The sequence below is a fragment of the Cricetulus griseus genome, chromosome 2 (assembly GCF_003668045.3).
Source record: "Cricetulus griseus strain 17A/GY chromosome 2, alternate assembly CriGri-PICRH-1.0, whole genome shotgun sequence".
NCBI classification, from domain to species: Eukaryota; Metazoa; Chordata; class Mammalia; order Rodentia; family Cricetidae; genus Cricetulus; species Cricetulus griseus.
This window is the reverse complement of record NC_048595.1, coordinates 375,856,294-375,880,609: the sequence shown is the minus strand read 5'-3', so window position 1 is coordinate 375,880,609 and position 24,316 is coordinate 375,856,294. Positions and strand designations below refer to the sequence as shown.

At 51.7% G+C, this 24,316-nt stretch overlaps 2 protein-coding genes across 11 annotated transcripts in view; both read left to right on the top strand.

The window, feature by feature from the left end:
• The window catches only part of Card10 (caspase recruitment domain family member 10), a 33,498-nt gene extending 31,726 nt beyond the window's left edge, over window positions 1-1,772 (top strand). For all 10 annotated transcript variants that reach the window (XM_035440752.1, XM_027403958.2, XM_035440748.1 and 7 more), the window contains one exon: window positions 611-1,772. In XM_035440752.1, the coding sequence (XP_035296643.1) occupies window positions 611-848 (238 nt within the window). In that variant the 3' untranslated portion in view covers window positions 849-1,772. The remainder of the gene's footprint in view (window positions 1-610) is intronic.
• A 1,415-nt stretch (window positions 1,773-3,187) lies between these two features.
• Window positions 3,188-24,102, top strand: Mfng (MFNG O-fucosylpeptide 3-beta-N-acetylglucosaminyltransferase). Its single transcript, XM_027403959.2, has 8 exons — window positions 3,188-3,718; window positions 9,511-9,559; window positions 9,864-9,966; window positions 14,857-15,010; window positions 18,788-18,873; window positions 20,299-20,464; window positions 22,423-22,508; window positions 23,379-24,102. Exons 1-8 carry the CDS (start codon window positions 3,464-3,466, stop codon window positions 23,443-23,445), a joined length of 966 nt encoding a protein of 321 aa, XP_027259760.1. The 5' UTR covers window positions 3,188-3,463; the 3' UTR covers window positions 23,446-24,102.
• The last annotated feature ends 214 nt before the right edge of the window (window positions 24,103-24,316 follow it).

Below are 24,316 nucleotides of genomic sequence, written 5' to 3'. Positions count from 1 at the left end.
CCTCTGGCTCTGCATCTGACTGTCACCTGTCTGTCCATCTGTGTGTGCATGCTTGTATCCCGTGTGTGTGTGTGTGTGTGTGTGTGTGTGTGTGTGTGTGTGTGTGTGTGTGTATTTATCTTTAGACAGGGTTAGGTCTGTATCACAGGTCCATATTTTTTATATCATGTGCACATATATATCAGTTATATGTACTATGTCTCATGCATGTATCATATATGTGTTGTATGCGTGTCTTGTATCGTGTGTATATGTTCTGGGTGTATATTATGTGTATCATGAATTGTAAGTGTATCTTGTCTATGTATCATGCATGTCATATGTGTAACTCTCATGCCATATGTATTCAAGCATGCCACACATAATATATATTATGTATTATATACGTATCATGTGTCATATGTATATTGTGCTTTTGTTGTATTGTGTGTGTTGTAGTTGTGTGTGTGTATTGGATATCAGTGTGTACTGGTGTGTGATATGTGTGTTGTCTGTCATGTATGTTTTGCATATACTGTGTATCATGTGCATGTATCATATGTATTGTGTGTATGTGTGTGCACATGTGTGCACATGTGCAGCCTGCTCTGATTGCCACCCTTCTCTACAGGGGCCTGTTGGGCCGGCCAGGCTGGCGGGATTCAGAGCTGCTTCGTCAGTGCCGGGGCTCAGAACAGTGGCTCTGGGGATTGCCATGTTCCTGGGTACAGGTGCCTGCCCATGCGTGGGGCCACGCAGAGGAGCTGGCCAAGGTGGTGCGTGGCCGTATCTTGCAGGAACAGGCTCGCCTTGTGTGGGTGGAGCGAGGCAGCAGCCGAGGAGGCTGCGGCAGCAGCAGTGAGGCCTGAGGACCCATCCTATGCCCAGGCCTCTTCCAGCCACTATCCAGACCTCTTCCTTCTGATGCCTGGGCCTCCTCCATCCAGTGCCTGGACGCTCCCCATTTGTGCCTGGGCTTCCATCTGTGCTAGAGAGACTGCTGGCTGATGAGATCCTGTGTCTGCAGTGGAGTCAGACCTTCCCAGTTGGAGCCTTCCTTGTCCCATGGTCTCTCCTGTGTGGGATCTCCATCCTGGGCTCCTACTAGTCAGCCATTGGCTTTGCACAGGCTGTGGGAGCCCACAGGGCAGACCTTGCACCTGCCCCTGACTTGCTGCTCTGCATCTCCTCATTGGCTCCTATATCCACCTGTTTACCCCCAATGTTTCCGTTTGTGGGTCTTATGAGTGTGCCTGGGCCCTCTCCTTACACACTCACCCTGGAATAGTGTTCTCACACCATTGTCCTACTTTGCACACATGTCCGCATGGATCTCTGATTCTGTCCCTCTATCTGGGTGCAAAAGGTCCCCAGTGTCCTCAACCTGTTCTGTCACCATCATGTGGCCTGACAGTTCACAAGCAGTTCTCATGTATGCTGTCATGCAGATGCCATGTTCTGCCACCATCATGTGGCCCCACAGTTCACAAGCAGTTCTCATGTGTACTGTCATGCAGATGCCATGGCTGCATTGGTCAGCTAGAATCCTTATGTCTTCTTGTGTGAGTCATCTCTCCTTGTGTGTAAACATCACACCATCCCTGTGACACTGGGCACTAATGTGTGTTCAGCACACCAGGATATGTTCTCTTGGCTGGCTTCCTGTTCCCCACCTGCCTCTAGGAGGCCAGGGTGGTGGTGCTGCTAGGCCGCCCGAATGTTTGGCTTGTGGGTAACTCCAGGCCCTGCCACTCAAGCTGCACATAATGAGTCATTAAAATTTGTCATAGAGGTTGGTGGCTTTCTACTTGATTCTGTCCCTGGCCCAGGGCCCCTGTTCCGCCCCTCTCCTTTGTGTCTCCATCCCAGAACTGGCAGATTCCACTTTTCAGGTCCCTGCCAGCTTGCTGGTTGTGGGCAGGGTCACATTTCCCTTGACTCCTCCCAGCGACGGTGACCATCTGTGCAGGCATCACCTTACCTGCCACAGGGCCAGGTGGGGGCCCTCAGCCCCGCCTTGCCCCATCAACAGTGTCCTCTGGTACAGGTCACTGAAGCCAGCAGGATGTGAGTGGCTTGAATGGTTCAGGAGACCCAGAATATGTGTGGATGTCCCTGAGATGGCTCCCCTGGAGTGAGGGTGGTGGTCTCCAGGGGGAGCAGTCCTGGCGCACTGGAAGAGGTGCTCCTTGGCTTTGAGAGTGAGGATTTCATTTACAAACATGTTTATTGTGTGTGCATGTGGGAGCAGGAGTCAGTTCTCTCCTTCCATCATATGGGTCCTGGGGATCGAACTTGTCAGTTAGCTACTTTACCTGCCAAGCCCTCTGACCTGCTCCCAGAGTCCTTTCTATAAGGAATTTGCTGTGGTACTGCACACCTGTACTGTGTGGAGTACAGGTGCATGTACCTGGGAATTAAACTCAGGTCCTCAGGCTTGGTGGCAAGCACCCTTACCCGATGAACCATCTTGTCAGCCCTCACCATCATTTTATAAATGATATAAGTATCCCATCTAATGCTGGACAGCCAGGTAGTGGCCCTGTCTGGGATCTGAACCCAGCACCGAGCCTATACATTTTCCTGATGTCACTGTTTTGAAGAGGTAGGCTATGAAGGGGACAGGCTGGGGCTGACTTGCCTCATTGTCCTAGTGCAGGCCTAGATCCATTCACAGCCATCACGCACTTTCCTGTGCTTAATTAACAAGTATTGAGTGAGTGCCTAGTATGTGCCAGGCACCGTACTGGGCTCTGGATAGTCAACAAAAGAAACCTCATGCCCCAGTGGTCTCACCAGTAAGACAATAAATATGTAAAACACGCTGTGCAGCTGGAGTACAGAAAGTAGAGAGGGGTCTAGGTTTCCCCAAGAAACGGGAGTTGTTTAAATAAAGTGGACAGGGGAAGTCTCATGGTGGAAATAATGTTTGTGTAAAGATTCAAAGAAAGCAAGAAGTGATCTCTAGGGAGGATAGTAGGAGAGCAGAGGCCTGATGTATGTTGGGTGATGGGGAGGGCAGGCAGGAGGGAAAGTGAGCCAGGATCCATGGCTGGGTCGACCAGGACTGTGGACTTGGTGAAATAATGGGTATTGTGGGAGCCAGAGACAGGGCTGTGGGGCGGAGAGAGGCTGAGGGGCCCCTCTTCAGAGGATGATTGCCTGCGGAGGCCTCCGGGGCTTCCCAGGCCTAGCCCCGCCCCTCGGATTGGAGCAGGGGCGGGGTCAGGAGCCTAGAGGCCCCGCCTGGAGGGAGGGAGGGTCGAGGAGCAGGTGGCGGGCTGGTGGCCTCTGCCGGCTGGTGCTGGCGAGACAGTGGTGGCTCAGCCTCTGGGTCTGGAGCCCCAGCTTCCTCCTTTCCCATCGGTGCCTGCCCCTCGATGCCTGCCAGACTTTTGCCCATACCAGGTCCCCCGCCTGACCAGCCTCCCACCCCAGACTGACTGGGGAGCCGGGGGCTTAACTGTCTGGGGGCCTGGTACCAATGCACTGCCGGGCCTTTCGGAGCCTGGCAGGAGCCCTCTTTACCCTCCTGTGTGTGGGACTCCTGTCTCTACGATACCACTCAAGCTTGTCCCTGTGGATGGCGCAGGACTCGTTCAGGCTGAACCAACCGAACCCAGGGTCCCTGGAGCTGCAGCTGGGAGACATCTTCATCGCAGTCAAGACTACCTGGGCCTTCCACCGCTCTCGCCTGGACCTGCTACTTGACACGTGGGTCTCCAGGACCAGGCAACAGGTGACAGGCGGGCCACCTTGAGGCCCAAGAGAGCTCCTAGCTGAGGGGTTCACAGGGGCCTTCCCGATGTCTGAGGAGAAACTGCCCACTGGGGGGGGGTTCTTCTGGGGTCTCTCTCCACTCATTTCTTCCTTCATGCTCACCCCCACTGCCATGCTCAGGGTCTCCTCAGACTCATAGGTCTACATTTCTTGGGTTCAGTGTGGGGCCCTTGCTCTAGGCTGTTCTGTCCCCTTAGGGTCCTTCTCTTCTCCTAGATTCTTAGCCCTAACTTTGCCTCAGGGTCATGGTGGATGTTGAGAGTCCACCAGACCTGAGTGGTTGCTTACCTTGGCTCTGAGCATGGACGAGGCTGCAAGTAGCAGGGGTATGGTGTGGATGCTGGGGAGATGATGAGGTGTGGCCTCCTTGAAGGAGGCTTCCTCTCAGTTCCTGCCCCACTGTGCTGCTGAGGGTGTAAGGGCAGTGTCTAGCCTCCTGGCTTCCTGAGCCACCACTGGGAGACAGTGGCTCAGGCAGAATGGGCAGGAGGTCAAGGTGATGTTGAACTCTGCCTGGCATGTGAGATACCTCTGTGTGTGTGTGTGTGTGTACATGTGCTCACACACAGGTATGCTAAATACAATCATAAGAAAGTGTGGGTAAAGTGTGTGTGTGTGTGTGTGTGTGTGTGTGTGTGTGTGTGTGTGTGTACACGTGCTCACACACATGTATGCTAAACACAATCATAAGAAAGTATGGGTAAATCATGGTTCCTGAAAGCAGAGCCCTCTTCCCCATACTCAAGGCCCCATCAAATCAAAGTCAGGGATAGGGGCATTTAGACCGCCTCAGTGGAGGTGGAAGTGGCCTCATGCACTTATGCACACACATACTCATCCCCATTGTGGCTGCTGGCTCCGTGGGAGGAAGTGACTGAGCCTTTGGAAGGGAGGCCAAGGAGAGGAGGCAGTTCAGTGAGGGAGAGGTGGGGGTACCTGAAGAGGGTGCCCTCCTGCCTTGTTTCCTGGCATAATGTCCGGCACAGACATGAGCTGTTTCCCAGTAGAGTTCCCTGCAACCCCATCCCCTGCCCCCCATACAGTGTTTTGTCTTGAGGAGAGTGTGGTTCCTCCTCGGAAGCCAGCAAGGCTGGCCTTCTGTACAGACCTTCCTGTTTATGGAGCTGCCTCTGAGTGTGCCAGGGAGCAAGGCCTCACGTGGTCCCTGGCGCTTTCCTGTCTTGCTCACCATGATGGTTCCCTAGCCCCAAATGAGGAAACTAAGGTTGCAGATGAGGACAGGCTGGCCAGAGTCACCCAGAAGGCACAGTGGTATTCCTTCCTGTTTCTCAATTGGGCCCCTTTCTTTTTGGGGGCGTGGGGGTGGGCAAATCAGAGCTTCCAGGGTTAGTGGAGTGCTAGTCCTGGGCCGTCAGCTGAGGTGTTGGTGCCTGGCAGAACATGGTTGGCAAAGAGGCTGAAGCCTACCTATATGCCCCAGGTTCTCCCAGAGGCCGACCACCTGTCAGCTCCTCTAAGGGCTGCAGTCAGAGACATAGTGCCCCTGAATCCTGCTAGCCACCCGCACAGCAGGTGCTGCCTTCCAATCCACAGTGAGGGCAGCAGAGGCAGGAAAGGGGTTGGAGCCCCGGCTAGAGCAAGGGGAAAGGAGAAGGATAATTAGGTGTAGAAGGGAGGTGGGAGCTCCTTGCTTCTAGGCTCATTTCTCCCTGTGATCTTGGCTATGGGCACAAGGCAAGTGTGTCTGGAAACAGCCTTAGTTGGTTAACTCCAGTGCTGGTACCCGGCTGGTTAAAGGTGATGGGTGACAGGTGGCCCCAGCTCAGTGTGCTGGGGTGGACTCATGTATGGTCTTTGTCTGGCAGAGGGGGTGGGCGGGGAAGGTTGTTTTGTGTGTTTTGAGCTTCAAGGAGCTTTTCTCCCTCCAGTCCCTCCCAGGTGGGGGCTGGGCAGGGAGAGATGGCTTCAGTCCCCTCTCCCCTTCACTGCAGCAGCAGATGGTCCCTGGCCACCCCCGCCCCTGCCCCTGCCCCAGCAGCCTGCCAGCCTCTTTGTTTCCCAGTCTATGGAGCTGTAACTAACTATTGTCTGGGTCTCTCACTTAAATAAATCAAATGCACCCTGCTGCTTTTACCCACCACCCTGTGCTCCCAAGAACTAAAACCATGGGCTCCTGAGCCAGACTCTGGCCTGGATCTTAGTCCTTTCCTTAACTTTGCTGCACCTCCCACCCCCACCTCAGCAAACATTCTCAGCCTGTTTGTTCCATGCTCTGGACTTGCGTGACTTCTTCTACCCTCTGACTGTTTGGTGGCAAACATTTGCCAGATGGTCAGGCAAGAAAGGCCTGACTCCTTGGCTGGTTCCCTCTGGAGCTATGTTTCGAGTAGGCTTGGGTGAGGGCAGAATGCAGCCAGAGGTCAAGGAAGATAGCCTGGGGATCCAGGAGAAGGGTTGGGCCTTGGGCCTTGGGGTCAGAGAAAGACAGAAGTCAGGATAATGTGGGAGACAAGATGAGTGGACAGACCACGTGAGGCACAAGGGGACGAAAACAGGCCCTGTGACGCCAAGGCTCTGGGACCAGCAAATGGGAAGAGGGCACAGCTGTGTGGAGGGTGGGTGGGGATCACCTTTTTGATGCTGGCCATGGAATCCAGGGCCTCATAGGGGCAAGTGCAGGTGCTTGCTCTACCAATGAACCTGACTCTTGCCTTTTTGTGTGTGTGGGTCCCCTCCCCCCAGTGTTAGAGATTGAACCCAAAGTCTGAGCGTGCTGGGCAAGTGCTATGCCACAACTCCAATGCTGGCCCTTATTTGTATTTTTAGGGACTCAGTCCTGATGTTCCAGCACCCAGGGAAGTTATGGTAAAGTTATGGTGACAGGGCTTTGAGAGGCTGGGGCTCAGCAGGAGGCCAGGTTGCAGGTGTAGAGAGAGGCTCCTAGGGTCCAGGCGATAATGCTGTGTGGGGAAGGTTGGCCTAGGCTGCTCCAGAGCATCCAGGGCTCTGGCACCAGCTCAATGTGACAGGCAGAAGCAGACACCAGGAAGAGGGCTCAGAAGGCCAAGAAAGCCAGGTCCTGGGACACTGGGGACAGACAAATCGATACCTTCTGGTAGGAGGGGCTGAGGAGAAAGTGGGGTCCGAGAAGAGTACAGGAGGCCTCTGGGACAGGTGTCAGGGAAGGTCTCTTGGGGGGAGGTGTTTCAGTTGACAGTTTGAGGTTCAAAGAGCTCCGAATATGCAGAAGGCATGCCCCTAATGTGTTGGGGTAACTGAAGGAAATCTGAGTAGAGGTGCCCCAGGGGCAGGGCAGGAAGGGCTGAGGAAAAGTCACATCAGATGGCAAGGGTCAGATGTCTCTTCCTTGAGCACAGTTTTTTTTTTTTTTCCTTTGGTTTTTTGAGACAGGATTTCTCTGTGTTGCTTTGTAGACCAGACTGGCCTCAAACTCAAAAAGATCCACCTGTCTCTGCCTCCTGAGTGCTAGGATTAATGGCAAGTGCCACCACCGCCCAGCCACACTTAACTTTTTAAAAATATATGTTTATTTTATGTGTATGGGTGTTTTTGCCTGCATGTCCGTGTATTATATGTGTGCAGTACCCACAGAGACCAGCAGACGGCATTGGATCCCCATGTGGCTGCTGGGAATTGAACCTGGGTCCTGGAAGAGTAGGCTCTTAATTGCTGAGCCATCTCTCCAGTCCAGACCACACTTATCCTAAGGGAACTAGAGAGTCATGGATGGCATTAACAGGTGGGTACAGGTGCTATCTATCTGGTCCTGAGGGGATAGTAGGTCTGAGGGTCAAGGCAGAGGGTCAAGACAGTGTCTCAGAAGTAAACTTGTCGTAGGCCTTGGGAGAAAGGTCTGGTTCCCCCATGTCCCCTTTCCTAGTGCCCTGCCCTGGCTTCTGGCCTCCTGTGCCTGTTCCCTGTGAGATATAAGAAGTACAGCCTGCCTTCCCTGTCAATTCTAACTTCCTGTCCACTCTTCTCTGTCTTACATGGATCTCACTTTTTCCAGACAGATGCTATGCTCTCCTAATCTACAGATAGGTAAACTGAGGCTCAGGACAAGGGCTATTTTGGTCTGGGAGGGTTTGTGTGTGACTGGAGGCCTGGTCTTGCAAGGACAATAAAGGAGGTCATACAGGCCTAGGGTCAGTATGTGTGTGTTGGGTGTGAATTCCAGAGGTTTTGAACAAGGGGGGGGGAGGGACACAACACACTGTTTCCTCAGCCCTCACTTAGAAGAGGTTCAAAATTGCTTCAAATGCTGGCAGAACAGCCCAAGGGTCAGGACACCACCAAAGGCCTTCAAGATGTTTGGTGATAATGTGTGCCATTTGGGCAGCAGGGAAGTTCTGTATATGCTGGGCTAGCTCTGGGGTGGGGGTGACATATTGCCTGCCTGCCATGACTCTGTCTAGCTTACAGCAGATGCGGAGGGTTTGAAGCTGGCTGGCTTGGAATTGGTATTTGGTTGACTAAGAGATTGATTCTCACCCACCTAGGGGAGGCAGGAAATGTCCCAGTCCTGCCAGATCACACCTGTAATCTCAGCACACAAGAAGCCAATACAGGAGGATTGTCACTAGTTCCAGGCCAGTTTGGGGTTATGTAGTTGAGTTCCAGGCTAGCCTGATCTACAGTATGAGACCTTGTTTCAATAAATAAACAAAATAAGAAATAGCCCAGGGCTGGGCGGTGGTGGCACACACCTTTGATCCCAGCACTCAGGAGGCAGAGGCAGACGGATCTCTGTGAGTTCGAGACCAGCATGGTCTACAAGGGTGAGTTCCAGGACAGGCTCCAAAGCTACACAGAGAAACCCTGTCTCACCCCCCCGCCCAAAAAAAAAAAAAAAAAAGAAATAGCCCAGGTCTGTGGGTTGGGATTCCACTCAGCTTCAACTTTAGAAAGTCACTGGGGAGGAGGTGTGAGTGACCCTCCTGGTGCATGCCCACTCTGAGAAAGCAGAGAGCCAGTGTGTGAGGTTCCTGAGGTGCTTATGGACAAGGGTTTGTGATGTATGGTGTGGCTATTCCCTAATGGTGTGGTATGTGGGTGGGGGAAGTCCCTCAGTTTGTATACTCCTGTGAGTTAGGGTTAGAGGGACTTTGCTTTCTATGCTGTGATAAGCACCATGAACAAAAGCAGCTTGGGAAGGAAAGGGTTTATTTCAGCTTACAGGTTACAGTTCATCCTGAAGGAGGTCAGGACAGGAAGTCAAGACAGGAACCCAGAGGCGGGAGCTGATTCAGAGGCCATGCAGGGGCGCTGCTTACCAGTTTGCTCCCCATGGCTTGCTCAGCCTGCTTTCTTTTTCTCTTCGCCTCCTCCTCCTCTTCCTTCTTCTGTTTTGTTTGTTTTGCTCGAGACAGGGTTTCTCTGTGTAGTCTTGGCTATCCTGGAACTCATATTGTAGTTGGCCTCAAACTCTGCCTGTCTCTGCCTCCAGTGTGCTGGAATTAAAGGTGTGAGCCACCCACCCCTCCCTGGTTTACAGCCTGCTTTCTTACACAATGCAGAAGAGGGATGAGTCCACTAAGGGTGTGTGGCTCTGGAGAACAGACACAGCTGGGCTGGTTCACCCCAGAGTTGTGTGTCTTTGAGAGCTTAGTTGTATGTGAGCATGAGGAGGGTGTGTCTGAGGACAGAGGACAGAAGTCTGCAGTGTCTGTGTCTCGCTGTGTGTGGGTTAATCTGGGGTGTGGCCTTGGTGAGCTGTGGATTGGGGGCCTCCCTCCATCAACCTATTCTGATGCCATCTTCTCCCCACAGACATTCATCTTCACTGACAGCCCAGACGAAAACCTCCAGGAGAGACTGGGTAACTCCTCAGCTGGGGTGGTGGTCCTCCACTGTGGTCAGGAAAAGCAGCGTGGCTATGATGGGGTCTTGGGGTCCCCAGGAATTATGTCTCCTGCCTTTGGTATTGGGAACTACCTTGTGCCCAGAAGCAGAGTAGGTGTAAGAGGCTGCTGGACAAGGCCCCATTCCATCTGCTGCCTTAATTCTCCTGGGAGGGGATGAGCCCTCAGGCTCTCTGAGGTCCAGTCTCGTCCTATGTTACCAAGGGTCAGTGTTATGGGGGCGGGGGCTGGGCAGGTCCCCTGACTGCTTCCCATTTCCAGGTTCCCACCTTGTGGTCACCAACTGTTCCGCAGAGCACAGCCATCCTGCTCTGTCCTGCAAGATGGCTGCAGAGTTCGATGCCTTCTTGGCCAGTGGGCTCAGGTCAGTGTTGCTAGGTGACTGGGGCTGGAGTGACTTTTGCCTCAGGCCATCTCTTTAATTTTTTTGTTGTTTTATTTTGTTTTTGTTTGTTTGGAGACAGGGTCTCACTGTGTAGCTCTGGCTATCCTGGTACTACTATGTAGAACAGGCTGGCTTCAAACTCACAGAGATCTGCCTGCCTCTGCCTCCTGAGTGCTGGAACTAAAGGCATGGCTGGCTTGGTTTTTTAGAATTACATTTGCTTGTTTGTTTTATTTATTTATCTGTGTGTCTCTCTGTGTGTATGCATGTGTATGTATGTCATGGCATTGTGTGAAGGTCCGAGGGCAACTTTTGGGAATTAGTTCTCTTTTTCCATCATATTTCCGGCAGGTGCCTTTACCTCCTGAGTCATCATACTGGCTTCAGACCATCTTTTGAATTGAATGCCCTGTCGGAAAAGTGGAGTGGTGGGGCTGAGGAGATGACTCAGTGGGTAAAGTACTAACTGTGCAAGCCTAAGGACCTGAGTTTGATACCCAGTGTTATTCTTTTGTTTAAAAAGAAGAAAAGAGAAATGCTGAGACATGAGACATAAGACTATAAGTTTATTATAAGGCCCGGCAGAATGGGGAGACTAAGAAGAGGAACAGGGTAAATGGCTGACCGCCATGGCCAGTCGCCATAGAGAGACAGAGCGGGGAAACAGAGAGAGGGGATGGGTAGTCAGCCAACCCAAGAGGAGCCAAAGGAAGAGGGCGAGGGATGGGTGGCAGGACCTTTTAAAGGAAAGGTTGCATATGCGCACTGGGGTTTTGCACCTCACAGGTTGCAATGCATGGCGGGTGAGTGAGTGCCCCGTTGTTAGGGGGCAGGGTCAGGGTCATCCAGGTGTATTGTTCTTACACCCAGTACCTACCCCAAATTATGTACACATGCTTCTAACCCCAGTGCTAGGCAGTAAAGACAGACAGGTTCTGGGGCTTGCTGGCTAGTCATCACATCCTAAGCTCCTGGTCCCAGTGAGAGACCCTGTCTCAAAGAGCAAGTTGAGAGATGCTGTCTTGGTGGATGGTAACAGGAGGAACAACACCCAAGGATGGCTTCTGGTCTCTGATTGCACACACATATCTGTACCTGAACATATACAGACATGTACACCCCAACACCCTGTTCCCCCCACAAATGGAGGGATCTGGGCCCAGTGAAGGGATCCTGGGGCCTCCTGGGGTCTGATTCACCCTTTGTCACCTAGCAGGCAGGAGGTGGACCACCTGGAGTCAAATTCTGTCACTCACTGGCTGGGTGGCCTTGAAGTCTGTATCTCATCTGTGTCCCGCGGGCTGTGTTTTCTCACCGGCAAGAAATACACGCAGGACACTCGGATCCTTCTGCAGACAAGCTTTAATGCATCTTGAGAGTTGGAGAGAGCATAAGCTTACCAGAGCGGAGACTCTGAACTAAGAAACCCATCCCTTAAAAAGGCTGGCAAGCAGCCGCCTGGGACGTGTTACCCTATGAATGGCTTCAGCTCCTCAGGCTAAATGAGCCACGGGATAGGCAGAGATCAAAGGAATGGAGATTACCCAGCGCCTGTGAAGTAATTTACATCTTGGTGTCTTCAGGCACCATTATTGTAATGGAGAATGCAGGAACCGGCTCCCTACATATCCCCCTTTTTTTATTAATTAATGATAAGGCTTTATATTTTTACAAGCAAATAGGTCACCCATATGTTGAGGGATAGAGGCAGAGGTTGTACCTTCCCAAAATCAAACATTAAGACTGTGTACGAGAGTCGCCATCAGGCTGTTAGCTTGACCCGAAGCACTCTCGACCTGTCCTCTGCCGTTTTTCTGGGAAAGGGAGACTCGGGCAGGTAACCCTTATGCAGGTCAACGTACCTCTCAGAGAAGCCTGCATACTAGGCAACTCTGTGCGATGCCTTTGCTCAACACCCTCATTGGGCTGCTCAAACCAGACACTCTACCCTGTGCAATGAGCCTAGGCTCCGGGTGTGCAAGAGCTGTCTGGTCGGCGGCCTATTGCTTAAGCATTGTTAGCCAAATATCAGTGGAAGCGCTTGGGCGATCTCTCTTTAGTTTTGAGCCTAGAGCTTATAGACCAGCCAGAAGTAACAGCAATCCGCAAACGGCTGCATCAAACAATCCCACCCCCACCCCTTTCTCACAGACCAGCCAGAAGTAACAGCAATCCGCAAACGGCTGCATCAAACAATCCCACCCCCACCCCTTTCTCTCCGTCAAGGACAGGAGTTAATCTGGATAACAATAGCGGCTCTCAACTCCCGGGGAGAGGGTGGAGTTCCGACTTTTGAAGGTCCGAAGGGGCTCTTCGGGTGAGTCTTTTTGGGATCCATAGAGGATTTTCTTCATCCTGTGGGAAAACCCAATAGCTCCCCTGGATCTTATGAGAATAGGATCCGGGCCTCTCTAAAGATCAGTTAAGATATCTTTCCATTTTACCATTTCCTTTTGGCCTTTTAGGTTTTGAGGTGAGACGCTTGGCCCGAGCGTCAATGTTTATGAGGCCTTAAAGCCCCAGGCATTCCAGGCCTAATATGCATGGCCTTTTCCCCTATCAAAGACTGGGAAAGCCATCTGTAATTTCCTCCGCTCCTCTGATGGTAAGAAGGAGTCGGTACCAAATTTTTGTTGTAACTCATATAATGGGGGTGCTGATGGAAGAACACCCGCTGGATTAACAGGCGATGGCCTCATATTTGTTTTCACTTTTGGCAGCCGATATCTATCGGGGTGGTATCGTGCTGCCTCCTCCTCTAGCTCTGCTTCCTTGCTAGAGTCTAAAATCTCAGAGTCTGAGCTGCTCAGCTCCAAGGCCTCTAGTTTCATTGTAGGGCAGAGGCTAGGTTTTGAGTCTTTATTTCTCTTAAATTTACCGGGGTGTGACCGGTTATCTCCTATTTTCTCTCCCTCCTTTTTTGTTTCTTTTTCATCTAGCTGAGCTGTTTCCTCTAAAACTTTATCTCTTGAGCTTTCAGAGTCATCAGAGCTATCAAGATTTAAAGCTTTAAACTTATTTACAGAATCATCTAACAAATTATTCACTCCCTTGTCAGTAGACATCCCGGGAGGTCCTTTTTCCTTATACACTCCCTTGTCAGTAGACATCCCGGGAGGTCCTTTTTCCTTATATTTTATTGTTGGGCGCGCCCCATCTCTCACCACATTCGGTTTCTGATATGTAATTCTGGACTTCTTTAAGATTGCTACAACAGTGAGAAAAGTCAAAATAGCTCCTAGTAAAAGCATAGAAGCCTCTATATTAACCTCCCACAATAGCAACATTCCCAAGCCAAAGTCCAGAAAAAACATACCTCTCCGAATTTACCACCCTGCAGTTCTGAATCCGCCCCGTTAGAGGGGTCTCCGCGGTGCCCGAGATGTTCATATGTTCCCGGGTTTCGGCACCATATGTCCCGCGCGCTGTATGTTCTCGCCGGCAAGAAATACACGCAGGACACTCGGATCCTTCTGCAGACAAGCTTTAATGCATCTTGAGAGTTGGAGAGAGCATAAGCTTACCAGAGCGGAGACTCTGAACTAAGAAACCCATCCCTTAAAAAGGCTGGCAAGCAGCCGCCTGGGACGTGTTACCCTATGAATGGCTTCAGCTCCTCAGGCTAAATGAGCCACGGGATAGGCAGAGATCAAAGGAATGGAGATTACCCAGCGCCTGTGAAGTAATTTACATCTTGGTGTCTTCAGGCACCATTATTGTAATGGAGAATGCAGGAACCGGCTCCCTACACATCTGCTCTGTAGATAGCTTCCTCTGAGGGTACCCAGCATGCTGCTGACCCAAAACATGGGGTTTGAAGAGTAGTTGCCTGTAGGAAGCGTAGCTTAGAGTATTGTTGGAGAAAGCAGGATGGTCTGATTCTCTTCAACGGAAGGAAATGAATGACGGTTGGTCACCTGGAATGTCAGTGAAAGTGGTCAAACTATTCTATTAGGAGTGCTATTCTAGGGGCTGGAGAGATGGCTCAGAGGCTAAGAACACAGATTGCTCCTCAGAGGTTCTGAGTTCAATTCCCAGCAGCCACATTGTGGCTCACAACCATCTATAAGGGCATTGATGCCCTCTTCTGGCCTGCAGATGTATGTGCAGATAGAGCACTCACACATAAAATAAATAAAACTTAAAAAAAAAAAAGGAGTACTGTTTTATTAGGAGCTAGCCTCCACCTGAGTCCCCCTAAACCCGGGCCATCCCTATGAAAGAGGCCCTATGTGCTCTGCATCTTTCACTAATAGAATCTGCTTGTCACAGATCCTTCCTCTGGGCCAGTGATTCTCAACCTTTGGGGTGCATCCACCCTTTAAGACAGTTCCTCATGTTGTGGTGACCCCCAACTGTAAAATTATTTTCATCGCTGCTTCATAGCTGTAGTTTTGCTACTGTTATGAACCATAATGCAAATGTCTCATATTTCTGATGATCTTAGGTGACCGCAGTCTAAGAGTTGTTTGACCCTCAGAGGGTCGTGCCCCGCATTTGAGAACCACAGCTCTAGGCCCTAGCTCTGTTTATCAGCCAATATAATTCATTCTTATTGCAAAGGTCACAGGTGTGTTTGCCACTTTGCTAGGGAGTTTCTATGTAGCTCTGCCTAGAGCTTTGATGTGATGATTGTCACATGGTAATCTTTTTCCCAAAGTTTTCCAATTCTTAAATGTGTAAGAAGAATAAACCCCGAGGTCTGACTCTGGAAGTTTTTGACCCAGCGCCTGCAAAGATGGCACTGAATTTCATTCCTCACGGTTTGTCTACCCTGACCACTATCCAACCTGTAGCTGTTAGCTCTTGACTGTGGGGGCCCAGGAACACAGCATTTCCACAAGTTCAGTGTGACCCCCATCCCCACAGGTGGTTCTGCCACGTGGACGACGACAACTACGTGAACCCCAGGGCACTGCTACAGCTGTTGAAAACATTCCCGCAGGACCGTGATGTCTATGTGGGCAAGCCCAGCCTGAACCGGCCCATCCACGCCTCTGAGCTGCAGTCAAAAAACCGCACGGTATGTTCCTCCTTTTCCAGTTGGCTGTTGCTCTCAAGGGGTGGGCTGATACTAGGGGCGGGACCTATGCAGGAGGCGGGGCCTGAATGCTTAATAAGGCTTGGGTCATCCAGGAGACGTGGCTTGGCAAGAAGGCCTGTGTCTGGTCTGCTGGGCTTTTTTGACTCCATCCGTGATCAAATCCCCAGGGACCTGGTATCACCATGGATTTGTACAGGATCTTAAAACACAACAGTTCTGGGCTGGGGCTGGAGCTCAGTTGGTAAAATGCTTGCCTAACATGTACAAAGCCCTAGGTTTGATCCCCAGCACCATGGGGTACATACTGATAACCCCACTACTTGGGGAGGCTGAGGCAGCTATTGCCAGTTCAAGGCCAGCCAGGGTTGCATAGTGGATTCCCAGGCCAGCCTGAGCTATAGAGTGAAACTGTCTCAAAGCCAAAAACATACCTAGCTATTGTTGGGCCAGGTGATAAACTGTGGTTGCCCAGAGCTGTAGACTCCCCCAACTTCTTCACTGCCCAGCCACTGAAGTGTGGATACCAGGAGCTAGGGGCCCAGAATCAGCTACACTGTGAACCCAGTGACAGTCATAGGATGTCACTATGGCCTGGTTAGAAAACAAACAAAACCTGGGAGAACTGGGCCATGCTTCAACCAGACACCAGATAAATAATGAGGTTTTGCATGTGCTCCCCTAATTGTACGGTTCTTCCCTGCCCCCAGTCTGCCTCATTTCTGGAGCTTGGTTAGTAACCCCAGGGTAGGGAGAAGGCAGGGAGGAGGAGGCCCCCTCTCAGGAGGCCCTGCTTGGATCAGAAGCTGACGCTTGGGGCTTCCCCCCCTTCCCCAGGCCACCATCTGCTGCTCTGGGGAAACAGGAGCCTTAATTATCAGTAACTCATCAGCCGCTGAGCCCTAATTAAATCCTCGTGGGCCCCAGGGTGTGTGTGCATGTGCCACCCCAGGTGAGCCGAGGGTGGCCCCAGCCTCCTCCCTGACCTCCCATCCAGCTTGCGTCCCTCTGCCTCCAGCCTGAGGATTCCAGGCTGGAGCAAGCCTCCCTGGGTTCATATGGCAGCCCTGTCACTCCTGGCTTTGGTCAACCTCTTTGTGTATCAGTTTCTCATCTGTGGAGCAGGTGACAACAGCAGGTGATCACAGGATGGTTGTGAACATTAGAATAGGTGGGGCCATCTGTCAAAGCCCTGGACTGGGGACTGGATGAATATTATGGGATTCATTTCTTAGCCACACATCTTGCCTGTCCAGTTCCATGTCTGACTGGGTACACCTGGACCTGTGCCCCACTCTCCTGGTTTGCTTTCTATTGCTATCATAAGTACCATGACTAAAACAACTCGGGGAGGAATGGGTCTATTTGGCTATGTATCCCAACGACATTCCATTTTTGAGGGAAGTCAAGGCAGGAACCCATGAGGAGTGCTGCTTACTGGCTTGCTCTTCATGACTTGCTTAACTTTTTTACTTATATAATCTTAGGACCACTTCCCAGGGGAGGCACCACCCATAGTGGGCTATGCGGCCCTTCCACATAGACAGGGAGGAGTAATTAATTATCAGTCAAGAAAATGCCTCATAGCTGGGTGGTGGTGGCTCACACCTTTAGTCCCAGCACTTAGGAGGCAGAAGCAGGTGGATCTCTGTGAGTTTGAGGCCAGCCTGGTCTACAGAGTGCGTTTCAGGACATCCAGAACTATATACACAGAGAAACTCTGTCTTGAAAAGCAAGCAACAAAACAAAAAGCCTGGCGGTGGTGGCTCACACATTTAATTCCAGCACTCGGGAGGAAGAGACAGGTGGATCTCTGTGAGTTCGAGACCAGCCTCGTCTACTGAGCAAATTCCAGGACAGGCTCCAAAACTACAGAGGAAACCCTGTCTCAAATAAAATAAAATTAAATTAAAAAAATAAAAAAAGCCACACAGACTTGCTTACAAGCCAATCCGATGGAGGCATTGTCTCAGTTGAGGGTCCCTCTTCCCAGGTATCTCTAACTTGACACAAACTAGAGTCAAGTGAACCGGCTCACCACAACATGCATGATGCTCTCCTTGGCATATACTACCAAGGGGGGGGGAGTGTCCCTCACCCCCTACTCTGTCTTGGAATGTTCTAGAATCCCAGAGTGCCCAGGCCAGTGCAGAGCCTGGAGTTCTTCAGGGTGGGGCAGCAAAGGCAAAAGAGCTCTGGCCTGACCTTGGTTCCTGCTCTCTGCTCTGAGGCAAGTGACCCCAGTCCCCTGTTCCCTGGCCACTGTGCTTGTGCTACAGCCCTTCTACAGCCCTCAGCACAGGGCCAGGCACAGGGACTGCTCAGACTGAGGGCCCTTGCGATGTTTCAGTTGTAATTTCACAGGAGTGGAAGCCACACACTTTTTTAAAAAAAGATTTATTTATTTATTATGTATATAGCATTCTGCATGCATGTATACTTACACACCAGAAGTAGGCGCCAGATCTCATTATAGATGGTTGTGGGCTGCCATGTGGTTGATGGGAATTGAACTCAAGACCTCTGGAAGAGAGAAGTCAGTGTTCTTAACCTCTCAGCTATCTCTCTAGCCCCATACTTGTTAATTTTAATAAAGCATACATTTATTAAGAACTTCCTGAATGCTTATTCTGCCTCTTGGAACCCTGAACTGTCTCTAAATGACATTTGAGGAAGTAAATTAGAAAGTAGGGCTGTCAGATGACAGAACTGGGCATCTGTGCTCCCAAACCTAATTGAAGGCCAGGCCCCAGAAGTGGCTCCCTTGAGGTCCCACATCTGGGCAAAGTGGGGAGCTGGAGACTTGGGCCTCCTCTGAGGCGTCTTTCTGCAAAAGTATCGTGGGGAAAGCTCAGTCCAATGCAAGATGCATTTATTAAGCACCAACCGTGTGTTTGCAGGGAGGTATGGGGGTGGGTGGTATTTTTAGATCAAGACATGAGATTGCAGAAGGGAAAAGTTCTCCCAAAGGTTTGGAGAATCCACAGGTGAATTCAGGGTTGTCATGAGAGAGCCGGGAAGAGGCCAGGGCTGAGATGAAGGTGGTAGATGGGCCAGCAAATGGCGGAAAGGGTGCTTCTATTGCAGGGATGGGGATGTCAAGGTGCTGTCTGTCTACAGGTGTTCCCAAATTGTCCCCTCTTTACTCCAGGCGTGGCCTCATGCTCTTTATCTGTGGAAAACCTTTCTTGGGAGCAGGGAAAGTGAGAGTAGGAGGCCTGGTGTAGGAGGCATTAGGGAATACTGCTCCTCAGGTTAGTGACCCTGTATGGAGGCCTCCCTGCTATGGTCTTCCTAGAGCACTCTGGGAAGGGATCTACTGGCTGGCATAAGTCATGGGGCCCAGCCCTGGAGTAATTCCAGAAGCATCTGGCCACCTCTGTGACCTAGGGGAGGAGGTACCTGGTCCACCAAAGAAAGAGTGTAAAATGTCACATGTCTCTCTATCACTACCATCCCTAGGATCCCTCTCCTATGGGGGCCTACAGAGATGTCTCAGACCAAACGCCTCCTCTTCCAGGAAGCCAGACTCTGGCTGGGTTTGGAAAGCCCCTGTGGCCTCATCACTCATAATTACCTGTATGACACTGGGCCTTGGCTCCCTAGCTGTGAAGTGGGTATTCTAAGGCCAGGCTTCAGTCTCCAGTGGGGTGTGAAGCTCAGAGCTTTGGGGTCATGGTGGTTGGGGAGAAGGGGCCATCTAGCTGGTGACCCTGAGTTCCCTGGGCTCACTGCCCATCTCTGCCATCCTCTTTCCAGAGACTGGTACAGTTCTGGTTTGCCACGGGTGGTGCTGGCTTCTGCATCAGCCGCCAGCTGGCTTTGAAGATGGTGCCATGGGCCAGGTAAGCCGAGGCCCGGGAGTGGTGGGAGGGTGGGAGTGGCTCTGATGTATGGGAGGGACCTTTGAGGTAGGAGGGACAAGGGGGTACCCAGGGGCACTGCCTCTCATTCAGTTGTGTCAGGGCAGCCCAGACCTGTGGGGAACATTTCTGTTGACATCTAGGGAGTGCGGTTCAGTACCCTCTGCCTTAGCTTCCCCATGTATGAATGGAACTGAAAATATAGTGGCCAATGACATTGTAAGGACTTAGTGGAAAAATATCTGGGTGGACACCAGCTGTGGCTCAGGGAGCCCCATCCTTATCTTGTGACAGTTGATGTTTATGGGGTTAAGCATTGGAGCCCTCAGAGATGGGGGAGAGGGGCTATTGACTGGGACAGGAGGAAGGCTTCCTGGAAGAGGTGGCATTTTATCTGAGACATCCCTGTAGGCCCCCACAGGAGAGGGATCGTGGGAGCACTGGGGGTGGGTGAAATACTGCCATTCTGGAGCTACCTGAGCCTGGCCTTTTCCCAGGCTGGTGTCAGTGGCCATGAACTTGCATGGATCTTTGCCTTGAGTTAGGCTGTGCTTCACCAGGAGGACTGTAACAGGAGGGAGGGGAGTGCCACTTCTAGAACCCTCATGAGAGGCTGACAAGCCTTAAGTTACCCAGGTTCAAGGTCATTAAGCTGCTCGGCCACTGTCCCTGTTTGTCCTTTGTTTCCTAGAGGCTTCAGTATGTCAGAGAGCATGCTGTCCCTAGGGCAAGCCCAGAGCAGTCACACACCTGTGACCAAAGGTTGTCTCTGTGACTAGGGTCCCCTGCTGTGTTCTGCCCACCTCTGTGGTACCCATCCCCAACTAAATTTGCAGCTGAGGTACTCTCAGCCTGGATTTCTCTGCCCACCTCATCCTGGACAGGTATCCGGGAAAGGACATTGATGGCCCTGGATAGTCAGGAGATGTTCCCTGGGACACTGGTTGATGTTACATTGCTGCCTTTGGGAAGTCCACCCTTTCTCCCCAGCTCCCCAAACCACATGTTTCCCTTTGACTTGGCCCCAGATTCAGTACCCCAGTCTGTGGAAGGCAGGAAACACCTCTTTCTCATGTGTGGGTCCTCAGTGCTAGTGAGGTACAAGGAGCCAGGGGGTGTCCAGCAAACAGTGAATCTATGAGCAAATGAATGAGAGGAAATGGGGAGAATAAAGGATACATTTAGCAGGATTCCTCACCATTCCTCTACCCAGTTCTTCTAGGACCTTCTAGGCAGGGCTGCTGTCAACCTAATCCTCAGGGGAGGAGTCTGAGCCTCCCCAAGTTCCAGACTTGCCCAGTGTCCTAGTGCCATGTGCTAGCCCAGCACTGGCCCTGCTGGGAGGTGGGAGGGGGCTCAGCTGTGGAGGGCCTGGGTCAGTGGTCGCCATCCAGCTCTGTCTTTCAGCGGCTCCCACTTCGTGGACACTTCTGCTCTCATCCGGCTCCCTGACGACTGTACTGTGGGCTACATTATTGAGTGCAAGCTGGGGGGTCACCTGCAGCCCAGCCCCCTTTTCCATTCACACTTGGAGACCTTGCAGCTGCTGGGGGCGGCCCAGCTTCTGGAGCAGGTGAGCCAACTGCTGAGCCGAGGGAGAGGGAGAGGGAAAAAGGGTCTCCCCAGGGGAAAGTTGGGGCACTTAAATCAACCTGGAACTTGAGCTTATGGAGCTTGGCCATCATATACTGATGGGGAAACAGAGGCCCAGGGAGCAGCATACCCCTTTTAGACACAGTAGCTCAGGCCTCCTATTCCTTTGGTTTGGGAGGACTTTCCAGGCATGGGTGATTTCACACGGCCCTCCTGAGGAGCCAGCTAGAAGAGCCAGGTGGCCCTTCTGACTCCTGTCTGGAGTCCCCTCCATCACAAGCTCCTGGTCCTGCTCACTGGTCCTCAAAGCCCATAATGAGTGATGAACAGATGATTTACCTGCACCTGGCAGGCCACAACTGCTCTTGGGACAGACTGGCTTGGCTTGTAGACCTGCCTGCCAGCCCCACTGCCTGGCCAGCGGGGACCTCAGGCAGGGGACCTGAGGTCTCCTGCCCTACAGAGTCAGAATTTGGGGCCCATGTGACAGAAGCTCATATGAAATTAAGTAGCAAGGAGGCACAGGACCTGGCATTCAGAAGGGACTATCTCCTGTCCCATCCACTCTCTCCTCACTGATCTTGTCCTTAGACAACTGTGTCCTTGGGATAAGGGGATCTCAGCCCTACATCTGCAGACACCATGGAGACTTCTCTCCATGGTTCACAGACCATCAGCTGACCCTTAGATCCCATGATCTGATGGCCTAGCTTGGGTCAGCGCCTGGAGTCAATAGATTGGCTAGGCAGGGAACCAGGGTGTAGGGCCTACCTACCAAGAAGCCAGGAAAGGTGGACAAGTTTGGGTGGCTAGAAATGGCATCTAACTGTCATTGCTTTTGACACACCTGGCAGCATGAGGGGCCTTGCCCTCTTCACTCTCTGTTCCTGCCAGTCATCACACTGTGCTTGCACAGGCCTCCTTTGGTGTCTATAGGAACTGTCTCCAGGGCCCCAGGGATCCTCAACCCTCAACTTCAGTCCCTTATGTGAAGGGCTGCAGTGTTCCCCAGAACCTGCAGCCCTCCTCCACACACCACACGTTAAATCAGCTCCGGATTATTTCCCATTCCTAATAGGATAGAAAGACTCGGTAAAATGTCATGCTGTGTTGTTTAGGGAATAAATGAGAAGGGAAAAAAGTGCACAGCACAGATGCAGTCATTGGGATATTTTTAATCGATGGTTGGTTGAATCCACAGATGTAGAAGCTGCAGATACAGAGGGCTGGCTATAGGGTTGGAATGTAGCCCAGTGGGGGTAGAGCAAGTATGTAGTGTGTGAAGCCCTGAGTTTGATTCCTAGATCTTCAGAAACCAGGTCTTGTTGTGCAGACCTCGAATCCAGCACTTGGAAGTAGAGGCAGGAGGATCAGAAGTTTCAGCCCCTGTCTAAATATAAATCTCCAAAGGCCAACCACAAATATTATCCCTATTCTATAGATGGGAAAACCGAGGCCCAGAAATCTAAGCTAATTGTGGTACAGAAGGAGGTGTAGCCAGAGTGGTGATTGTGAAACCTGGTGGCCACCAAGCCATCAGTCTTTAGTTATGGCATGTGTCCATTTCTTAGCTGAAGTCTGTCCCATGTCTTCCTGACCTGGTACAGTCCGGGACTGGCTGAGGCCTGCACAGGGCTGTGGAAACCTCCTAGCTAGTCTGGACACTTAGCTGAGGGGACTGATCCCTTCTTGATGAGCTTGGTGTCCAAACCCATAGGAAGAGGGAATCATCAGTGTCCTGGGTAAGCATGGCTGCTGGGGCCACACAGATGGAGGCAGGAGGGAGCCTTCAGTCTGCAGGGCCTTTGAAGAGGGCTTGGGCTCCATAGGTGCAGGAAGCTCAATTGTCAGGCCTCTCTAAAAGCCCAGAATCTTCTCTGGGGTATCAAAATACTCCCCTTGTGGGCCTCCCCCCAATACCCTCCCATCTCCTGCCAGGTCACCCTCAGCTACGGTGTCTTTGAGGGGAAACTGAACATCATCAAGCTACAAGGCCCCTTCTCCCATGAAGAGGACCCTTCCAGGTGGGTGTGGGCTGAGGTGCAGGGGGGTGGGGACTGAGGCTTCCGATTGGAAGAACCTTGAGGGAAAGTAGTGCCACAGGTTATGGTGGCTGAGCACACAGAACTGGGAGCAGAGAGAATAGGTTTATATTCTCTTTGTGTGACCTTAGGTAAGTGTCTTGTCCTCTCTGGGCTTCCGTGTCTTTATCTGTAGCACTGGGGCCCATGGCTGTTCCAAGAGCCCTGTGGTCAGGGCCATGGTGAGCACAGCCCTTTTGAGGAGATAGAGTTTGGCTCAGTGCAGAGAAGAAATTCAGAGTTCCAAGAGGAAAGGAAGCTGCCTTTTTTGTTTGTTTGTTTTTCCAGACAAGGTTTCTCTGTGTGTAGCCCTGGCTGTCCTGGAACTCTCTCTGCAGACCAGGCTGGGCTTGAAATAAGAAATCCGCCAGTCTCTGCCTCCTGAATGCTGGGGTTAACGGCGTGTGCTACCACTACCCAGCTAGGAGCTGCCTTTTAGCAGATCAAGCTGCCTATCAGCAGAGGCATGTGAATCTTAGCCTCAGCTAGTTAATGTAGATTTTTTTTTTTTTTTTGTGAGTCTCAAGATTCTAGAACTCAGTCAGGGGGCTCTCGGTATCTCCTTTGACTTTCAGCTGTCTCAAAGGAGAGGCTCTCAAATCAGGGGTGGTTTTGCCAATGTCTGGAGGCAGTTCTGATTGCTACATCCTGGGGGTGCTGCTAGCCTTTCCTGGGTAGAGGCTGGGGATGTCATTGTCCTGGTAGGCATGGGATAGCCCCATGTGACACAGAGTTACCTGGGCTGAGTGTTCAGTGCCGGTGGGTCAGTGAGGTTGGAGGTTGAACTGTCTTCCCTTGATGGCTTCTTTGCAGGTTTCGCTCCCTCCATTGTCTTCTCTACCCAGACACACCCTGGTGTCCCCTGGTGGTGGCACTGTGAGCTCTGAACTGCTGCAGAGGTTGATGGACGTTTCTGCCTGACCCCTCCCGCACCCCCTAAGTGGTCTTGAGGGCTCCTGGTCGAGTGCCCACTGACAGATGGTCCCTGGTAGGACCTCTGGGTGACAGGAAAGGCCAGGATATGGACTGTGGTTGGTGTTGAAGGTGGGTCAGGCCCAGGTACCTGGTCACACCATAGAGACTATGGGGGCATTTGAGTTAGGGGGTGTTTAGGGTCCTTACTTTCCTGAGAGAGGCATGTGCCCTGATTGGGGGTCTGGCCTCTGTCTCTGGCCTCAGTTACTCCTTGAAGACCAGCGCCATCAGGACAAAACCAGGGTCTGTGACCTGCAGCTGTGGGACTTGTCTCAGCTGTTCCTGGCTCTCTGTACCTGGCCGATGGACCTGGGCTTTGGAAGTTGTGGACCCTGGCAGCCTACCTTTGGTTCATTGTCCCAGCCTTCTTTGCTGTGAGGAGTTACCATATGGCTCAGCTGTAACTGAGAAAAGCCAATTGAGGCTTCTGGAGTCAGTTTCACGGCCAAAGACCCTTTCTTCCTGCTGTGAATGCGGGTATGATGGACGGATCTGGGAAGTTACTTTGCCGCCATGAGGGAAAGGCCCAGACAATCAGTTAAAGCTGTTCTTTCTGACATCTGATCTGTGAGAAATTAAACCTTTATTTAAGTCTCTTTGGGTCCAGTTTCCTGCTGTGGGAATCCAGTGTTCCTAGCTGACCAAGGTCTCTGATCAGTGATGATGGCCATGTTTGGTGGTGGGATGTGGTGTGTGTCTCAGAGTCTGGTTCAGGGAGAGGGATAGCTTGGTGAATCAGTACTGTGATTGTGTGTGTGTGTGTGTGTGTGAGTGTG

Bases quoted from the DNA above. Each gene is read 5' to 3' on its own strand.
- Mfng (XM_027403959.2), top strand. From the start codon at position 3,464: ATGCACTGCCGGGCCTTTCGGAGCCTGGCAGGAGCCCTCTTTACCCTC. The intron at 15,011-18,787 runs GTATGTTCCTCC...TCCTCTTTCCAG, and splicing joins TGCAGTCAAAAAACCGCACG to AGACTGGTACAGTTCTGGTT. The intron at 20,465-22,422 runs GTGAGCCAACTG...ATCTCCTGCCAG, and splicing joins CGGCCCAGCTTCTGGAGCAG to GTCACCCTCAGCTACGGTGT.